Genomic DNA, 16549 nt, shown 5'->3' with positions numbered 1-16549 from the left:
ATGAAATGAGAATGGTGGAGCTCTTAGAGTGGGTGGCAGACAGAGTTCAATGCATCTGAAGAGCAAGTTACTCCATTTTATAGGTCTTTCTTATTTCTGAAGCAGCAGAATATCATTAAGATGAGTTGTAGGTCTTAATACTTTGTAAAGATGTGCAACCATAATTAATGGAGCCAGAAGCAAGCTGGATTGACTGCAGTTAAAAATCTTTGAGATAATGTTAGCAAAGAGGTAAACTAGCTTGAAGTTGCACATATGTAATTAGTTCTTAATGGGATTTGTGATTATTGTTACTGATAACTTGATTGACATGAGAAAGTGTGGAGTAAGGAACAAGAGGATTAGCTCTAGGAAACATGCTGCTTCAGGAATAAACAGATGAATGTTTATTATAGCTGCACTAATGGACATTTAGGATCATGCTTCCGAAATTAAATCTCTGTATGCTAAGTGCAAAAGGGAAATCATCACTGCAAAATAAACAGATTATTTCTTTTTAAACTTAACTTCTCCATAAAGAAACATAAGAAGTGAACTCAGAGAGATCTATCTCTTATTCCTATTCTCTCGGCCTTCCTATTAAGTTTCAAAATCATGATTCTTAACTGATGGCAATCATCCTGTTCACATCATAAGCTTTTACTCTCATCATTCACTGCTTCTGACTTCTAAATTTATCAGCCCATTCAATTCTGCCTGCCTCTCTCCTGTTTCCCACTTTTCCTATTGTTTCCTTGAGGGTATACTCCTCCTCACAAAACCAGATTGTGGCAGTCTGAGTTTTTCCTGTTTACTCCTGAACTTCCTTCTCTTTCTGGGTATGACCCTTGAAGAGCTTATCCACAGTATCATCAACAGAATCAGTCCCAAAAGCACGAACAGGGATGAGGGGAGGTCTTTGGGGATGACATTACTATATAAATGACAAAAAATTCATCACTTCAGATCATGATTTTGAGGGAAAGTGGTTTATGGCTGCTATGATCAATGTTAAACTCTGTCAGTACATGCTGGGCAGATGTGCTTCAAGTACACTGGCGAGGCTGGACCTCTGTGACAGACATATATACCCAAAATCCTCTTACAAGTGGCAGTTAAGATAGGAGTACTTCCCTGGTGAAAACAGAAGTGCTTCAGGAACTTTGCCTTGGAAGGATGTTCTTTATATTCTACACTACTTTATTGTGAGGCCTAGAGAAAACCACGATAGCCCTGTTCTTTCCCCTCAGCCACTAAGCCGTGTTTATGAACCTCTTATTCAAAATACACTGCACTTCCAGACTATTTGCCATTAAATAGTTTCTGTCAAGAGGTAGTGATAAGTACATTCATTGTTTTACCTTTTTGTGTAAAATACATACACCATCAGGTGGCTGACAACTAATTGAAATCACTTGTGTCATTTATAGAGCAGGACAATAACCAAGATGAGGAGAGAAGGCAGAACACAGAATGAGTCTGTTATGAGTATCTCTGTGAACTCTGGTGGAAAAACACAGACCCATAGAAATGTTAAACAGAAATGTTTAACAATTATCATTACAATAATAAGAAAAGTAATAGTAGCAACTTTCCCATCAAATGGAAAAATGTAAAATAATTTCCCTGCCATGTAATCTTCTCGAAATATTTACTCAAAGGCACTACAGAGTATAAGTACATAATCTACACATGCAGCTTGACTTATCACTCTCTTCCAACAATGTGACTTAGAAGGTCAGTGACAGAAATCCTTATTTTTCATGTATCTTTTTAGCCATCGATCATACTGCTATCCTTAAAAGTCCAGAAAAATTACTATCAGATATTGCCTGCCAAAGTCCAAATGCATGGGAGCCAGGGCTAAGAGACAAGGTTATTTTCCAGGTTAGCCATCTTGGAGGAAAATGGAAATATTGTGTGCCACTTGGGCAATACCTGATTATGGGTTATACTGAAACCAGGTAAAAAACACCAACACTGCGGAAATACTGCGATGTCCAATCTTATTCTGGTCTGGAACAGTCACACTGTTTCTCCAGGTATGTCTCCAGTAGCCACCCAAGAATCTTAACAAGCACCTATCTACAATCAATAAAAATTCTGCAGAGGAATCTGGGATAGTCTTGGCAAGTATCTTAACAGATAAAATAGTCAAATCAAACAGTGTTGATTCATAAACATTGGCTGGATGAATATCAATGCTCAGGTTAAGCACATCTCAAGTGCAGGTTGAAAAGTTTATAAAACTTCACCTATAGCATCTAGAATGAAAAGGCTGGAAGCCACCTTAAGAACTCATCTACTCTCTCCCCTACCCAAAGCAGATTAATACCAATGCCATTCCTGACAGAACTTTGTCTAGTTTTGTTTAGTTAGGCCTCTAGTGATGGATATCCTAGGAGCACTAGAATTTCAGTGCTTCTCTTCTCAGAGGCATGATAATAAGAATATTATAACTCAGGTCTTTTGCAATGTAAATATTCACAGAAGGGTACCAACAGATCCATTTCATGTCCTAAAATGAACTGCTGTTTATTTAGCTTCAGTATAAACCACAAAAAGCAGGCATCCCTCTTTATTGTATTCTAGATTAGAGAGTTTTGAGGGACATCACTGGTCACATGGATAGGAGCCCAGACTTAAAAAAGAGCCTCTACAAGCCATCTCTAAGCCAGCCTTCTCCATACTGAGTCATTTAAAAGAACTATGACTACAAAAGCAAAATTTAACCAAAATGATCACATTTGAGATGCTTTGTTGTTTTATCACTTTTTATATAGTTGCCCTTACTCATCCGTTTATCAGCATATCAATCATTCTGTAGCCACTGTTACACGAGAACTCTAGCATGTGTTAGAAACACTGCACCACACGAGGTTTGTCCTATCATCCACATTCTTTATTTCACAACTGCCGGCTGAACCAAAGTGGAGAACGGGAGAACAGGAACACAGAGTAGCAAAGTGATCCCCTTTAGTTATCGGACAAATTACCACCAGACAAACGTTCTGGTCCAGCAGATTTTTCATGCTTAAAGAGGCTGCTGACAAACTGTGGTAAAAAGGTGTTATCCCATTTTTATGACAAGGGCAAAGGTGGAAAATGACCTTTCAAAAGACAAATAGATATAGATATAGATATAAAGTGTCTTATGACATTATGTAATACCATAAGCACCAACCTTTAGCAAGGTACTATCCTGTTTACACTGAAGAAATTGCTAGGGTGGTCATTGCTACAAAGAAAAGAGGCAAAGAACAGAAAAAGAACGTACTGAACATGGTAATGAAATATCCCTCACAGAGAATTCCCACTAAAAATCTCATAGCAATCAAAACAAATCTCTAAATTACATGAGGTTTTTTAATACGTCAGATGAAAGCAGGAAATCTAGATTATATTATGAAACATCAGTGTGTATTCAGCTGCATTCTGACCTTGATTTGTTCTTTACACTGAGCCGCTGAACTTATGGACAGATCCCAGCACATTCATTTTCCCCTTAGGGACAAAGTACCAAATGGTAGTGTAATTGCCAAGGGAAAACTATTACTGTGTTCTGAATTATTTCTATCATAAATCCAGCACCAGTCAAACAGACTCTGTCACAAAAACGACAGGGTTGCCATACACTGATGAGAGTCCCACATACAAGGGCACCATAAATCCCTTAGTCCCACCACTCAACAAAGTCATTATAAGTCATGTGTTTAAATCAAAATTAGAAAATCCAAGCTGGCAGCAAACTGGTCTTCATTGTTGAAACAATGGAAATGAGGTGATTTAGTTGCTGCTGGTTTAAAACTCACTCTGCATCATCTGTTTCTTATGAAATAAGTAAAACATAACTAGCTTTTTGTCTGGGTAGTTTTGAAGGAGGAAAACACAGCTCTTCAGAACATAGATGTGCAACTGATTAACTTCAGTTCTATTTCTATGCATGTGCAATATAAGAATAATTAGATTATACTCATTAACCCGTAAAGGGACAGTTTAGGATTCTTATTCATTCTTTTACCTTTAAAGTCAAGTGTGTGGATTAGAATAATTCACAGAGAAACTTGGTTCCAATTTAAATTTATTTGGCTTTTTCTAACCTTATTCATTTATTCTGGACCGACTAAGGACTGGTGTCTCTACTGATGTATTCAGGATATTCTTTCCCACACTGCTTTAGGAGCAGTTCTTTGGCAGCTGAGTAAAAACAGGTATGTTGAACCCTGACAGGTAAAAAAGGCTTCAAGCAAGGTGACCCACGCAACAGGGAAACCAACTCTGTAGTCACAGATTTCACCTTCAACTCCTGCATGACTGGGAAGTCAAAGATTAAAAACTTATGATGACTGCCATCCATGTTCAACAAGGGAAGCTGGAAATAGAATGTTTTCTCATAGAAAACTAACGGGCAACCTGTAAAAAAGGCCCTGTGATCTCCAGTATCAAAGAATGATCTACCTCATCTTCCACTCCCAGGGCTGGGCTGCCTTAGGACCAGATAAGGACTCTGCTTTTCTAAGACATCCAAAGTGACTTAATGGAGGCATTATGATTTGTACCAGCTGTGGACTTCCACGTAAATAGGACAGGAATGCACACCTACCCTTTGATAAATACAACAGCAACTTTTGGCTTACAAGCTCATTTTAAGTACTAAATTTATCAGCATTCAACCTCTACAACATCAAAGGATTCAGTGAGTATGATGGTTTTAAGTGAAGCCTGATTATTATTGTTATGTTTTCTTACAAGCAAAATATTTGAGGACTCTTCAAGTGACATTCAACTCCACACAAGAGCATTTGAAGCATCCTACAAAGAATAGTTCAAATTCAATGTAATTATCAGAGTATCATATGGCTTAAGTTATCTTGCACGGTTTTTAGAGTTGCCACATAAGTAAAGGCTAATATTAATTTGTATTAATTACCTTTGTTTAAAACAGAAAAAAAAACCACCCACACTTAAAACCCCATTTGTAAAAATGCAACAAAAATGCCTTCAAATTGGAGTTCAGTATCTCTTCTTTCCTCTACTTCCCCATATAAAATATATATATATATAAAAACAAAGCAGTGCAAGATGAAAAGGAATAATCTCACTGCTGAAAATTAAGCAGTAAGTTAGGTATGTAATGTTTTTCATCATCATGAAACCTTGATTTTTGAGAAGTATGTAATTCACACACCTAAATTAACTAAAGAAATTTGAATGTATTTCAGGGGCTAACAGATGTCAGTTTCAGATGACTCAATTATTTAAAGTGTTACCTGTTTTCTTTCTTGATGATTTTGTTGGGAAGAGCAGAATGAAACAGCCTTTTCTATTTCTTAAGTTCTCAATAGGCAATGTTATCTATGACAACATGTTTGAGCAAATTCAAAATTCAGTTTGTTTATTATTATGCACAATACTTTTTCATATCTCTCTTTTTTCCTGTTATAATGTTTATAATTTGCATATCAGTCAGCCAAGTGAAATACGTGTTTAAAAGCTAGAAACTTCATATGGAAAGTACAGAAGCCTGATCTTGAAAATACATATATAATCTGAATTTTGTTTTCCAGAATATATACAGAATTGGATAGTGTTTCTACAAAAGCAATTCCCTATAAAGATATTCATAGTAAAAGACTCTCTGAAATTCTCATAACCCCTCACCTATGCTCTTATCTCCATTCTACAGACAGAAAACAGACACAGTTTAAGTGATTTTACCAAGATCACCCAGGAAGTCTATAGTAGAAACAGCATCCCAAGTTTCTCTAGTCCCCGTGCACTGTCTTAGTCATAGTATGGTCCTTCCTGTCATTTATTGCTTGATTTCTGGGTAGAGAAAGCCACATTTCTAACTAAATAGGAAGGAGCTGAGCTAAGACAACACTGATCCCCAAGACTTCTCTAAATTTTATCAAGCAAAGGGACTTTAGTGTACATGAAATGAAGACCAAAAGACTTGAAAGCATAATCTGCACTTTGAATTCAAAAGTTCACCCTAGCAGTGTGTTCTGCCAAGCGGACAGAGCATACACCAACAAAGACCAGAGCTCTAGACAACGATCCTGGCCAAGAGCAATTGGATGAGCCCAAAAAGCAGGATCGTGTCTGAGAAGCAATGGTGCAGTCAGGTCAAAACAGCAGGCAAAGCAGTCAGTAGCCTAAGGCAGCAGACTATTTTGTTTATGCTGATGAGGCATCGGCATTGTCTTTTCTAGCTAGAAAAGTTGGCTCTTGCCATTCATTCATCTATTCTTTGTCAGTGTTGGAAAAGGACAGGTTGTTTAAAGCAGCACCTCCAGCCTCTCAGGGTGGCTCATTGCTGCTACCTTGGCCCAGGTAGCAGCAGGGTCTTTTGCTCTCCATACTAGCCCTGCCAGAACCTCAGAAAGAAAAGTAATGGGGTTCTGGGGTAAGGATAAGGAGGAAAAAAAGCTTCTTATTGTGTGAGGACAGGTAAGGGAGGTGGGGAGGAGGGCTGACCAGGCAGCTGTGGGAAAGAAAAAGCAGCCTGTAGATGAGAGGAAAGCACAGGGAACAGGTGTATGCTAGGTAGGAAAGTATAGGGCCCCCACAGAATGGTGTAGGTGCTGGGTGAAGACTTCCCCGTGCCCCACCAACATACACATTCGTGAAGCCATAATTGCACCTCTCAGCCCCCTTTCCAATACTCACTTGCTAAGTTGCTCAGCAAGGTCCACTCATGTCACTCTCCTCCTCTTGTTTAACCTCAATCTCCAAGTTAGGTGTTCTCTTGACATGTAATTCACACCTGGTTTAATTAATGTTCCCAAAAATAATTTCACAGATTGTTCCCCTGCCCTGTCACTAGACAGCAGTCCCTGGCACCTGAGCTGCAACATGGATACATCCATACCAAGCGGACTTCAGAGACCAGTAACAGACCAAGACAACGGAGTGAAAAGACAATGGGCTAACAACCATTATCTAAAAATAATTCTTTCACTCCCTTGAAACCAGAGTCATGTTTTCCTGTCAGTTTATTCTGGGTTCAGCTAAGAATAGAGTTAATGCAGTTTACAGGATTAAACAATTGCTGCTATAATAACTCAGAAGTACCAGAAATAATTGAAGCATAGGCAAATTTTGTGGGGATGTGGAATAACATCACCCACTTCTACAGGATAGATGTATACTAGACCAAGACCTACCCCCTGCACTAAACACTGCAGAGAACTCAGATCCACAGTGTCTCTTTTGTATGTGCTGAAGAGTATTCTCCAACTTCTTCCCCAGCTCTTGGCATGTTTTTCTATCATCCAGGCAGCACTGGCACTTTCCTGGAATGTACTGTACAACTTGCTTTACTGCTCTTATCTATGCAACAGGATCAGATGCACATATGATACTTACTGCAAAGGCAGAATTGACTTTAAGTGTGCTTACTCTCCAGAATTGCTTTGATTCTTCTGGTACAAACATATGCAAATGTTAGCTTTAATGTGTAGCTCCATGTAAAGCAGATATCAAGGCTGTGATATGTCACAAAACATATGGACTGACATGCAGCATATGGAATGAATGATGGCTACCTTAAAACATTTGTAGCTTTCCATTTTTTCTAAAAAACGCACAGCTGCTCTGGCCCATTCAGAGAGTATTTACGTCAAAGGAAATCCAACAAATTCTGTAGGAAGCCATATCTAAATAAATTGCTGGTGAACCATCATCAACATTTGCCTGACAGTGGAAGAGGGTAACTATAGCATCTGCTGAAATAATTTAGATGAGGCCTCATTTATTAAAATAGTAAACCTATATTACTATTAATCAAGTGTAACACAATCTATCGATCTCATACTCGCTCTCTTAGCTGGTAGTCAGAGGCAGTAATTAAGGGAGCTGCTTAACATACCTGTTTGCCTCTGTGTTGAACTATCAGCAAATGTGATCAGGAGTAATAATGAAGGCTGGAGTTAAACTGTAGTTTATTCATTTAAATAGATCCTATATGACTGTTTATAAATACCCAAGCAAAACAAGGTCAACAACCCTGGATCTGGCTGCTGAAAATTTGAAACATTTTGAAGTACATTAATTGGGTTAGATGAGAACTTCTACCTTTGTCACCTACTTATCATCCAGTCCCAGAATTTTAAAGGGTCCTCAAATGCCTTGACTTTCCCTGACATTACACAGAACAGGACTTTAAGTAACACAAACAAGTGTAACATGAAACCAATTAGCTCACATATATTGGAAGACTTCAAATGTTACAATAAATGAAACAATCTCTGGAGAAGGAAAAGAACAGTGATGATCGGTTGAACTCCACTGTTCAGTTTGTTATTGCTGTGGTTTAACCCCAGCCAGCAACTAAGCACCACGGAGCCACTCACTCGCTCCCTGCCATCCCGCAGCAGGATGGGAAGGAGAATTGGGGAAAAAAGTAAAACTGGTGGGTTGAGATAAGCACAATTTAATAATTAAAATAAAACATTATAATAGTATCAACAACAATGACAACTGTAATGAAAAGGAGGGAGGGAGAGAGAGTAATAAAACCCAAAGGAAAAAACAAGTGATTTACAACACAATTGCTCACCACGTGCCGACCCATGCCCAGCCGGCCCCTGAGCAGTGATCGGCCCCTCCTAGCCAACCCCCCCCCATGAGCATGACATTGTATGGTATGGAAAGTATAAACTAGAGGACTAGTTACAAGATAACTCTCAGTTTACAGAAATGTTCAAGGCCAGGTTGGATGGGATTTTGAGCAACCTGGTCCAGCGGAAGGTGTCTGTCCCTGCCCATGGCAGGGGAGTTGGAACTAGATGATCTTTAAGGTCCCTTCCAACCCAAACCATTCTGTGATTCTGTGATTCTGTGATTCTGGGAGGTGGTGTTGCTTCAGGTAGCTGAATGGATAATATGTTGTTGTCAGAGTCACAATACTTCACATCTAGGAATTAACTTAAGGAACAAGCAGAGGCTTGGCTTTGATTTGTTGGTGTGTGTGTTGTATGTGTATGTGTGTTGGGGTTTTTTTTAATCTTTTAGAAAAAAAATAAAACAACGATATGGTTTTCCAGGTTCCAAAGGCTATACTTTAACGTTAACTGAGACTTACTTTTAAAATTAATTTCTCTGTTCAAGTTGGTGAGAAGGTGATCTAGAGTGAGCATTAGATTACTTCAGTATTTTACTTCTGGAACCAACCTTGGAGTCAAAAGCACCTGCTGTTAAAGATAAATTTGTGTCAAGGGAGAGAATCTGGATTTATATATTGAAAAGTAGCTTGGCACTGCCTTTTCCCTTACCCTCAGACTTTTGTTTCCTAGAGTCAGCAGAACTCACAGCTTAGAAAGAAGCAAGCCAAGAAGATGTGATTAACAGCAGGAAAACAACCTTCATAACATCATGTATCTGCACCAGGTTCCTGGCTGTGGCCTGGTGAATGGAATCCTGAGAGGTGAGAACTCTCATGAAGGTCATCTCCAGCAGGGAAGCCGCTTAGGTCACAGACAATTCTGAAAGCGTGGGTTTTTTGTAGCTGCTTGTTTCTGACACAGCTCCCTATATTTCTGAAGTCTACAGGGGCAGGCTTTTCTGGCCTAAAAAAAAACATCTGAAGAGAGTATAGCTCACTCTCCCCCTTATCTGTGAAGGGAAATGGACAGCACTCCAACATGGCCATCCGGGACTGGAGCAGAAGAAAAATTATTTAACGACACTGCTTTATGTTTTCTCATTAATCCAGTTAAGAAAAAGCTTCCAATAAACATCAAAGAAATGCTGCTAAGAATATGCAAGAACTGCTGCCAAGCTTTATCATTGGCCTTTGCTAATGTGTAACCAGAGTGAAGTCTTGACATGCACTGTACTGTCCCCAGGCCTACGACCCACCTGAAAAGGAAGTCAGGAAAATGCCCACAGAATGCCACCACTATCTCTTCAACCATGGAACAGAAGACAAGGTACTAATTGACAGCAAGACATATTGTCAGCATCAAAAAAGGTTTCCTGAGCAACTAGCACACAAACCAAGCACCTGCCGCCTTAATACGGCGAGCTGACGATGGTGCAGGCATGGTCAAAGGGTGATGAGAAACACGTTAGGTTTCAAGAGACAAAACTGATGGATTCTTCCAGAACTGGAAAGAACAATAACTATTTTATATGACAGTAAAATAGGTATCCACAGTCACATGTGATCCAACACTGATTAACACTGAATACAAACCAGATCTATTTCTTTGACATAATATTGGATTAAGTCAACCGTTTAATGAGGGGAAGAGAATATAAAGATTTAGAGGCCAGCAAGGAAGAACTAGGGGTGCCACAATACTCCTGACATTAGGAGGGTAATTTATCTTATCCTATGTGGTTAAGTGGCTTTGACAGGTCAGGTGCACGTTTCTCTCCATTAACTGTCAGTCTACTGCAAGGTGACAAGCTCAGATTTACAGATCTACCTTTGGGATGCTTAAAGTGGGAGGCATCCCACCTCACATACTCACTAACTGACCCCTTATCCTAAGGAAAGAGAAAGGAGAAGCTGACAACATTACACTCTCAAGAAACAGTAGGATCTTTGTTATTTCCTGTAATACTACTTATTGGAGCTATCTGAACTGCCCTCTTCTCAGCTTAAGCTTAGGAGAGAACGCAGCTTTCACAATGAACACATCCCATTTACTATAATAAACATTTTCAAATTGTACTGAAATTCCACGGAAAACATACAAAGCAAAAGATAAAGGATCTTCAAGAAGAAGGGAAGATATAGCACCAAGGTGCTGTTCTTGCTCAAGAATTTGGGGCATTTATTTTCATAAGCTACGTTACTTCCAAGGCTATAGTTCCCCAGATCCTCAGGGTGTGTGCAGTACTACAGCTGAGAACAGAATTACACCTAAAAATCTGAAAAACAAACAAGCTTGCAAGACTCAAACACAGTGAGCAAGCTCCAGCTTTCTTTATTGTTGTTATTCAGTAAAACTCTGCTTGATTAATTTTATGGAACCAAAAAAAACACCACGAAGGAAGAAGCAGGAATATATTTCCATACAAAATGGGCAAAACCTTATGAAATTAAAGTTATAAAGCTTAAAATACTCCTTGAAGCTATCAATTCGTTTATGTTATTTATTTTTGAGAAGTCATTATGCTGGACACTAAAAGGCTAATAAACATTCTGGAGGAATGAAATCAAACACACTTTTTTTTTTTCTTTTTTTTTTTTTTTTAAAAAGTGGTGCTCCAAAATATATGAGCAATTTTTTTCATCTTTCTCCGGAGTTAAATATTATTAGATTTCACTGAAGGTAAGACCTGTACTTGTTCCACAAACAAAATCAGTCAGCAGTAAAACTACACAGCAATATCATGTTAGGACACACCATATTAGGACAGTGGAAAGACTGAGTCAAACCTTTCTGGTGGGGACTGCACATTATATCTGTATCAAGTTCAACAACACACTAGGGAGTATTTCAGAAGTTTCTAAGAAGGACAGGGTATTTTGAAGAAACAGTCTCTTAAGTACATTAAAAAGAACTATTCATGTTAGAAATTCTTTTAGAAAGGACCAGCACGAATTTAAGAAGTTATGTTGTCATTTTTGTATTATTTTATCACTGAAAATAACAGCTAGGGATTAAAACCAAAGTATGTATTCCACAGTACTCTCTCTGAAAATGTGTATCTTTATAGTTGTAGACAAGGAGATAACATGAGTGCAGCTAGGGACCACATCTTAGGACTAAATTACTCTTAAAACCAGCCAGTCTTCTCCGAAGCCAGGTCTAAACTACCAATTACTACCTCTATGCCTGGTCAACAAGGCTACTCACCTCTTCTCATGTCACAGTCAGAGACAATCGTATGCATTTAATCTCCCCATCACGTAACATTATACGGGCAGGGAGAAACACATGCTGTGTTTAGATAAGCTGCTTTTAGGCCGATGGTGGCCTTCTGAACACTGACTTTTTGAGGAAACCGAAAGGGTCTGTGTGATTTTGACAGCCCTTGAAGCTTGTTTTAGGAACACCGCTGTGTCACGTGGGAGCACCCGACACAGCAGAGGCAGCCGTGCCACACTACTGTGTTGGCATGCGATTCCCCATTGCCTGTCCCACCAAGAGCTTCTCCATCTGCTTTCATAATAGCAGAAGTTCGGGCACTCTGCCATCAAGGCCTGCCCCCAGCACACTCCTCTTCTAACAGTCTCTTGATGACTCTCTAGTCCTACTTGTGATAAGGGAACAGAGCAAGTATTAGGCCCATTCCTCATCTTTCTTTGTCTGGGAGAGGGGAAATGAAACAAAAAATACCAATATCTTCATAAAAAGGTACCAAATAGTCAGCTAGCTAATTAAACTTACTTCAGCATCACTATAATGGTCTGGGTTTTTTTAATAGGAAAGATAATAGATGAATAAACTAAAAAAAGTATACCCTACATGGCACATTTAGTCAAGTCCACATATCTTACTGTTACTCTTGAAATACGGAACATAAATCTACTGTTTGTAAATATACAGATCTTTCCTCCACCCAGATTAGCTTGTAAGGCATTTACTCAAGGTGACACTACTGATAGGAGTCTGTGCAGAGATTTTAAAGAAACAGGAATCTAGCTATGTATCCCTGTTGGAAGAATATTTCCTCTTAAGTAATATCTATGCACGCACATGTGTATACACTGCAAATATTTAGCTCAACTACTTTTTTCCATGGTGCATGAGTAACAAATGCAGCAGCAGTCTGCTGCAGCTCATTGTTATCAAAAGAAAGTCAAGTTTTGACAATGTGAAATCTTGTGAAAGATTTCACAGCTCTTTGGTGTAGTTACCTCTGGAAAAGCAGCAGGATCCAGTATCACCATAAAACTGCTTTGGAAAGCAAGTGGGGAATGCATTACTCATTTAATCTGTGGGTGGATTTTAGATACACAAAACTTGGCCAGACAGTGTAGGATGGGCTTGCCTTTATGCTTCATGAACAAGACATCCTAGAACACTGGCTTGGTACTGACTCAGAAGAAAAACACTCACCTACAAGTACAGGTTTAAGAAACAGCTTTTTTTGGTGTCTGGCTTTTCAGGGAAGTCTAGCCACTTCTGACTGTGTTTAGTGCATGGGGAAAGAAGAAAGCACCATACTGACTCTGTCTAACTGCACACTGCTTTTCTGAGGTGCCAAAACCAAATAAAATCAGAACAGACTCTTACATCACTGAATATTTAGTGTTCTTCTAACTGTCTAGATACTTCAGAATATTCTGCAATATTCTACTAGTCTGAGAGTACACAAATCACAGTCCTTCACTGTTGCCAATGGGAAGATGCTATGGGGCAAGAATGAAGGGCAGTGCAAAAAGCAAATGGAACCTCCATCTCTTCCCATGATGTCTCTCCCTACTATGTCTCTGGACTGTTAAGTAAAGGCCATATATTCAGTCTAGCACTGGCAGCAGGAACAGCGTGGTAGGGCACACAACTGTGTTTTACTGCAGCGATGCTGGAACATCACTGAGTGATAATTTCTGTGTGACACTATGCTTGAATCTCAAAGATCTCCGGTGACCGTTTGTAGTGAAATGTACCTCAGTACTGCCGATTCTTGCAAGCCCCTGCTCAAATATGGCTATAAATACACCAGCAAACAGGAAAGCCAGTAGTATCAGGAATTCTTTTCACACTGCCTTTGACATCACAGTGTTTTATTGAGGCAGTGTTCCCAGGTACCTCAAGAATCAAAAAAGTTTGAAATGTTCCACTACTTTCCTCTCATTTTACACTTTCATTATCAACATGTTAGATGTCCTGTTTTCAAAATGGGTACAATTCCATCGCCTCAGTTCATAAAGAAGGTGCTACCTAACCAGCACTGTATGTGTTAATTCTCTCTCTAATCATAATAAAACAAAAAATGTTGCATAAATTCCAGAAATGCTTAATGGAACTCTGATTTTTCATTCTGCATGAAAAGCATCACACAGAAAAAGAGTCTGTTCTAGCAGATTACAAGGAAAGAAAGATATTGGAGAAATGATATAAAAGTACAAGTCAGGGCAAAAAAAATTACTGAAGCTTGAAGATGCCTTGCATCACAAATTAAATACAGCATAAGGGTCAGTTATAAAAAAAGAGAGGTGAGGCATTAGGGAGAAACAGAAGAAAAAACCCTCATTCATTAGAGAAAGAGGAAAGAGATTATTTATCTCCAAAGTGTTAAATTGAACTTGCTGCAAAATTGATCAGACCTTTCCAGACTCGGAAATACCCTACGGCAATTATTGATCAAGAGTAGTGAATGGGCTACAGACCATGTTTATGTGCCATACAAAAAAAAATAAAAGGGAGCGGAAAAGAACCGAAGCGTGTTTAAAATATATCTAAGTTGAAACACACTCAACTGCTGAGTTAATGACTGCATGACTTATTGCAGCAATGTGTATGAGGATAGATTATTTTCAGGAAACATACCTGGCTAGATTGAATGCATCATCGATCAAGCCTGCTCGATTACTGACAGAGATAACCTGTGAGGGGCAAGTACAAAAATTGAATCATTTAGGGTGATGAAACTGTGAAGGTTCACCTACCAAAGCGGATTTTAGGGATGAGAAGATGAGCTTACCTCATGGTTCCTTGTTAGCTGATTAATGAGCAGCCTCCAATTCCTAATATCATAATTAACTCTAAAGTAGCCAGTCTGGTTGATGTTCCCCAGCAACCAATTTGCCTCTTCCAAAGCAGGAATTCTGTGGTGTTCTGGAAACAAAGAACAAGATGGGAAGGGGACTTGGTTTTACATTTAAAAATTCTGAAGGTGTATCTGTTAAATTCATTCCTTATTTAAATATCCATGAAAGCAGTAAAATTAATTTAAAAACTAACAAAATAATTATGACTGATTAATAATTTCCTTTATCTGTTCTATGCAGAGAGACAGCAGCTGACATTCCTATGGGGACCTTTTACCCACACAGAATCCAAGGGTGTTTTTTTCCTGGCAAATAGTATTTATATGAGAGCTGCCTATTTTAAGTCTGGTACCCTGATGCTGGCTATGCTAAAATAGCTTTCTACAACTGTAACTCAATTAATTCAATGGATGTGCTATAGGAAGACGACTAAGTCTGTGATTAAAACAAAAAAAATCTTAAGCTGTGCTGCATGTAGTCAATGTAGCTTTTATATTTGATTTTAAATTAAAGTATTTCCAAGTGTAGAGCTTCCAGCTGCTAACCACTGAGAAGCTCCCCTTTAGAGCTAGACCAATTAACCTTCTATCAACTAACCTGTTCTTCCTCTTTTCCCTCTTTTTAAGTAATCAGTTCAGGGCTAAAAGTCTAAATTTAGTCCAGTATTTGTACAGTCAGGCAGTCCACAACTATTTGCAGGATTAGAGATTTCAACAACAAAAAAGCCCTGAACTCACATGGCACACTTCTTTCACTACAGAAATAATCATCATGGAATGAAGCCTCAGGTTTCTATGTCTCTTGAAGAAGCCTTCAATGTATAAACTATTCCAACAAAACTGATCATGAAACAGAACGCTAGAAATTCAACACTTTTTTCTACTATAATAAAATTAGTTTGTACACTGTTGACAAAAGGAACGATCTTCTTATGCATTTTTTAAAATAAAAAAGAAATACATAAAATTTGTTTTAAACAGAATTCCATCAGGGAATTGTTTAGTGTGCTTGAATTCCCTGAAAGTAACAAATAGGAAAAAACCTAAACAATATGGCCTTAACAATTCACACGTACTATCTAGTAACTAGACTTCTTCAAAAAATTGATTTGTTTCAGCCTTTCCTATAAAAAAAGTGATTTCTGAGGAAATAATAGATGACTATGACTACAAATAAAAGTTATGCTCCTGCCTGGACTAAATATCTCTAGCAAACACACTAGACTCTAGCAAACACACAATTAACTATCATTTTAAGGTGCAAAAAATACAAAGAAGAGCAAGACCCCGATCCTAAAACCACCTAATTATATGTTTAACTTTAAACTCATGGAGTTGAATTATGCACACAAATTTAGATAAAAAGCTGCAGGATTAAAAAAGGAAGTCCTCTTCTTACCTAGGTAGTTCTGACATCATTAAAATCTCTTAAAAATATGCTTCTTAGAAATATTAAGCCCAGAATAACTCAGTTATTGCTATTCAATTCAACTGTTACTGCTCTTTTAGGGTTTGTCTGACTCACACCAGTTCAATTTAATTATTTTATATAAACAAATGAGAAAAAAAAAATACAGATCCCTGGTTTTAGTTAAAATATCGATTACATCCATTTAGTTATCTGTGATAAAGAGCCAAGCAGGCACATTCTTTAGGAGCCAATATATCCTGCAGAAATGGAACTGAATGAGAAAACAAGAATTAAATGCTAGAACTCTGAGGGCTTTCTAGGCATTCCTACTGACAAAACATCTAAGCTGCTTTTGCCACGCAATCTGATTTGGAGCAAGATTTAACACCGGGTGTCCTTCCTTCCACAAGGGTCTGTAAAACACTGGACTATACAGTTCAGTCCTAAGCAAACTCTCTTAAGGCTGCTATAGCGAAGTTGCTC

General features: G+C 38.4%; 1 protein-coding gene across 5 annotated transcripts in view; it reads right to left on the bottom strand.

Annotated features, from left to right (window-relative positions):
- Positions 1 to 16549, bottom strand: part of TRHDE (thyrotropin releasing hormone degrading enzyme) — a 232749-nt gene that overhangs the window by 53293 nt on the left and 162907 nt on the right. For all 5 annotated transcript variants that reach the window (XR_013929169.1, XR_013929170.1, XM_080393835.1 and 2 more), the window contains 2 exons: positions 14590 to 14723; positions 14436 to 14491 (listed from right to left, as the gene is read on the bottom strand). Coding sequence is in view for 3 of the 5 variants with exons in the window: in XM_080393835.1 (XP_080249961.1) it covers positions 14436 to 14491; positions 14590 to 14723 (190 nt within the window). In the remaining 2 variants the exon portion in view is untranslated. The remainder of the gene's footprint in view (positions 1 to 14435; positions 14492 to 14589; positions 14724 to 16549) is intronic.

This window comes from Falco punctatus (genome assembly GCF_963210335.1).
Source record: "Falco punctatus genome assembly, chromosome: 6".
NCBI classification, from domain to species: domain Eukaryota; kingdom Metazoa; phylum Chordata; class Aves; order Falconiformes; family Falconidae; genus Falco; species Falco punctatus.
This window is presented reverse-complemented; position numbering and strand designations above follow the sequence as displayed.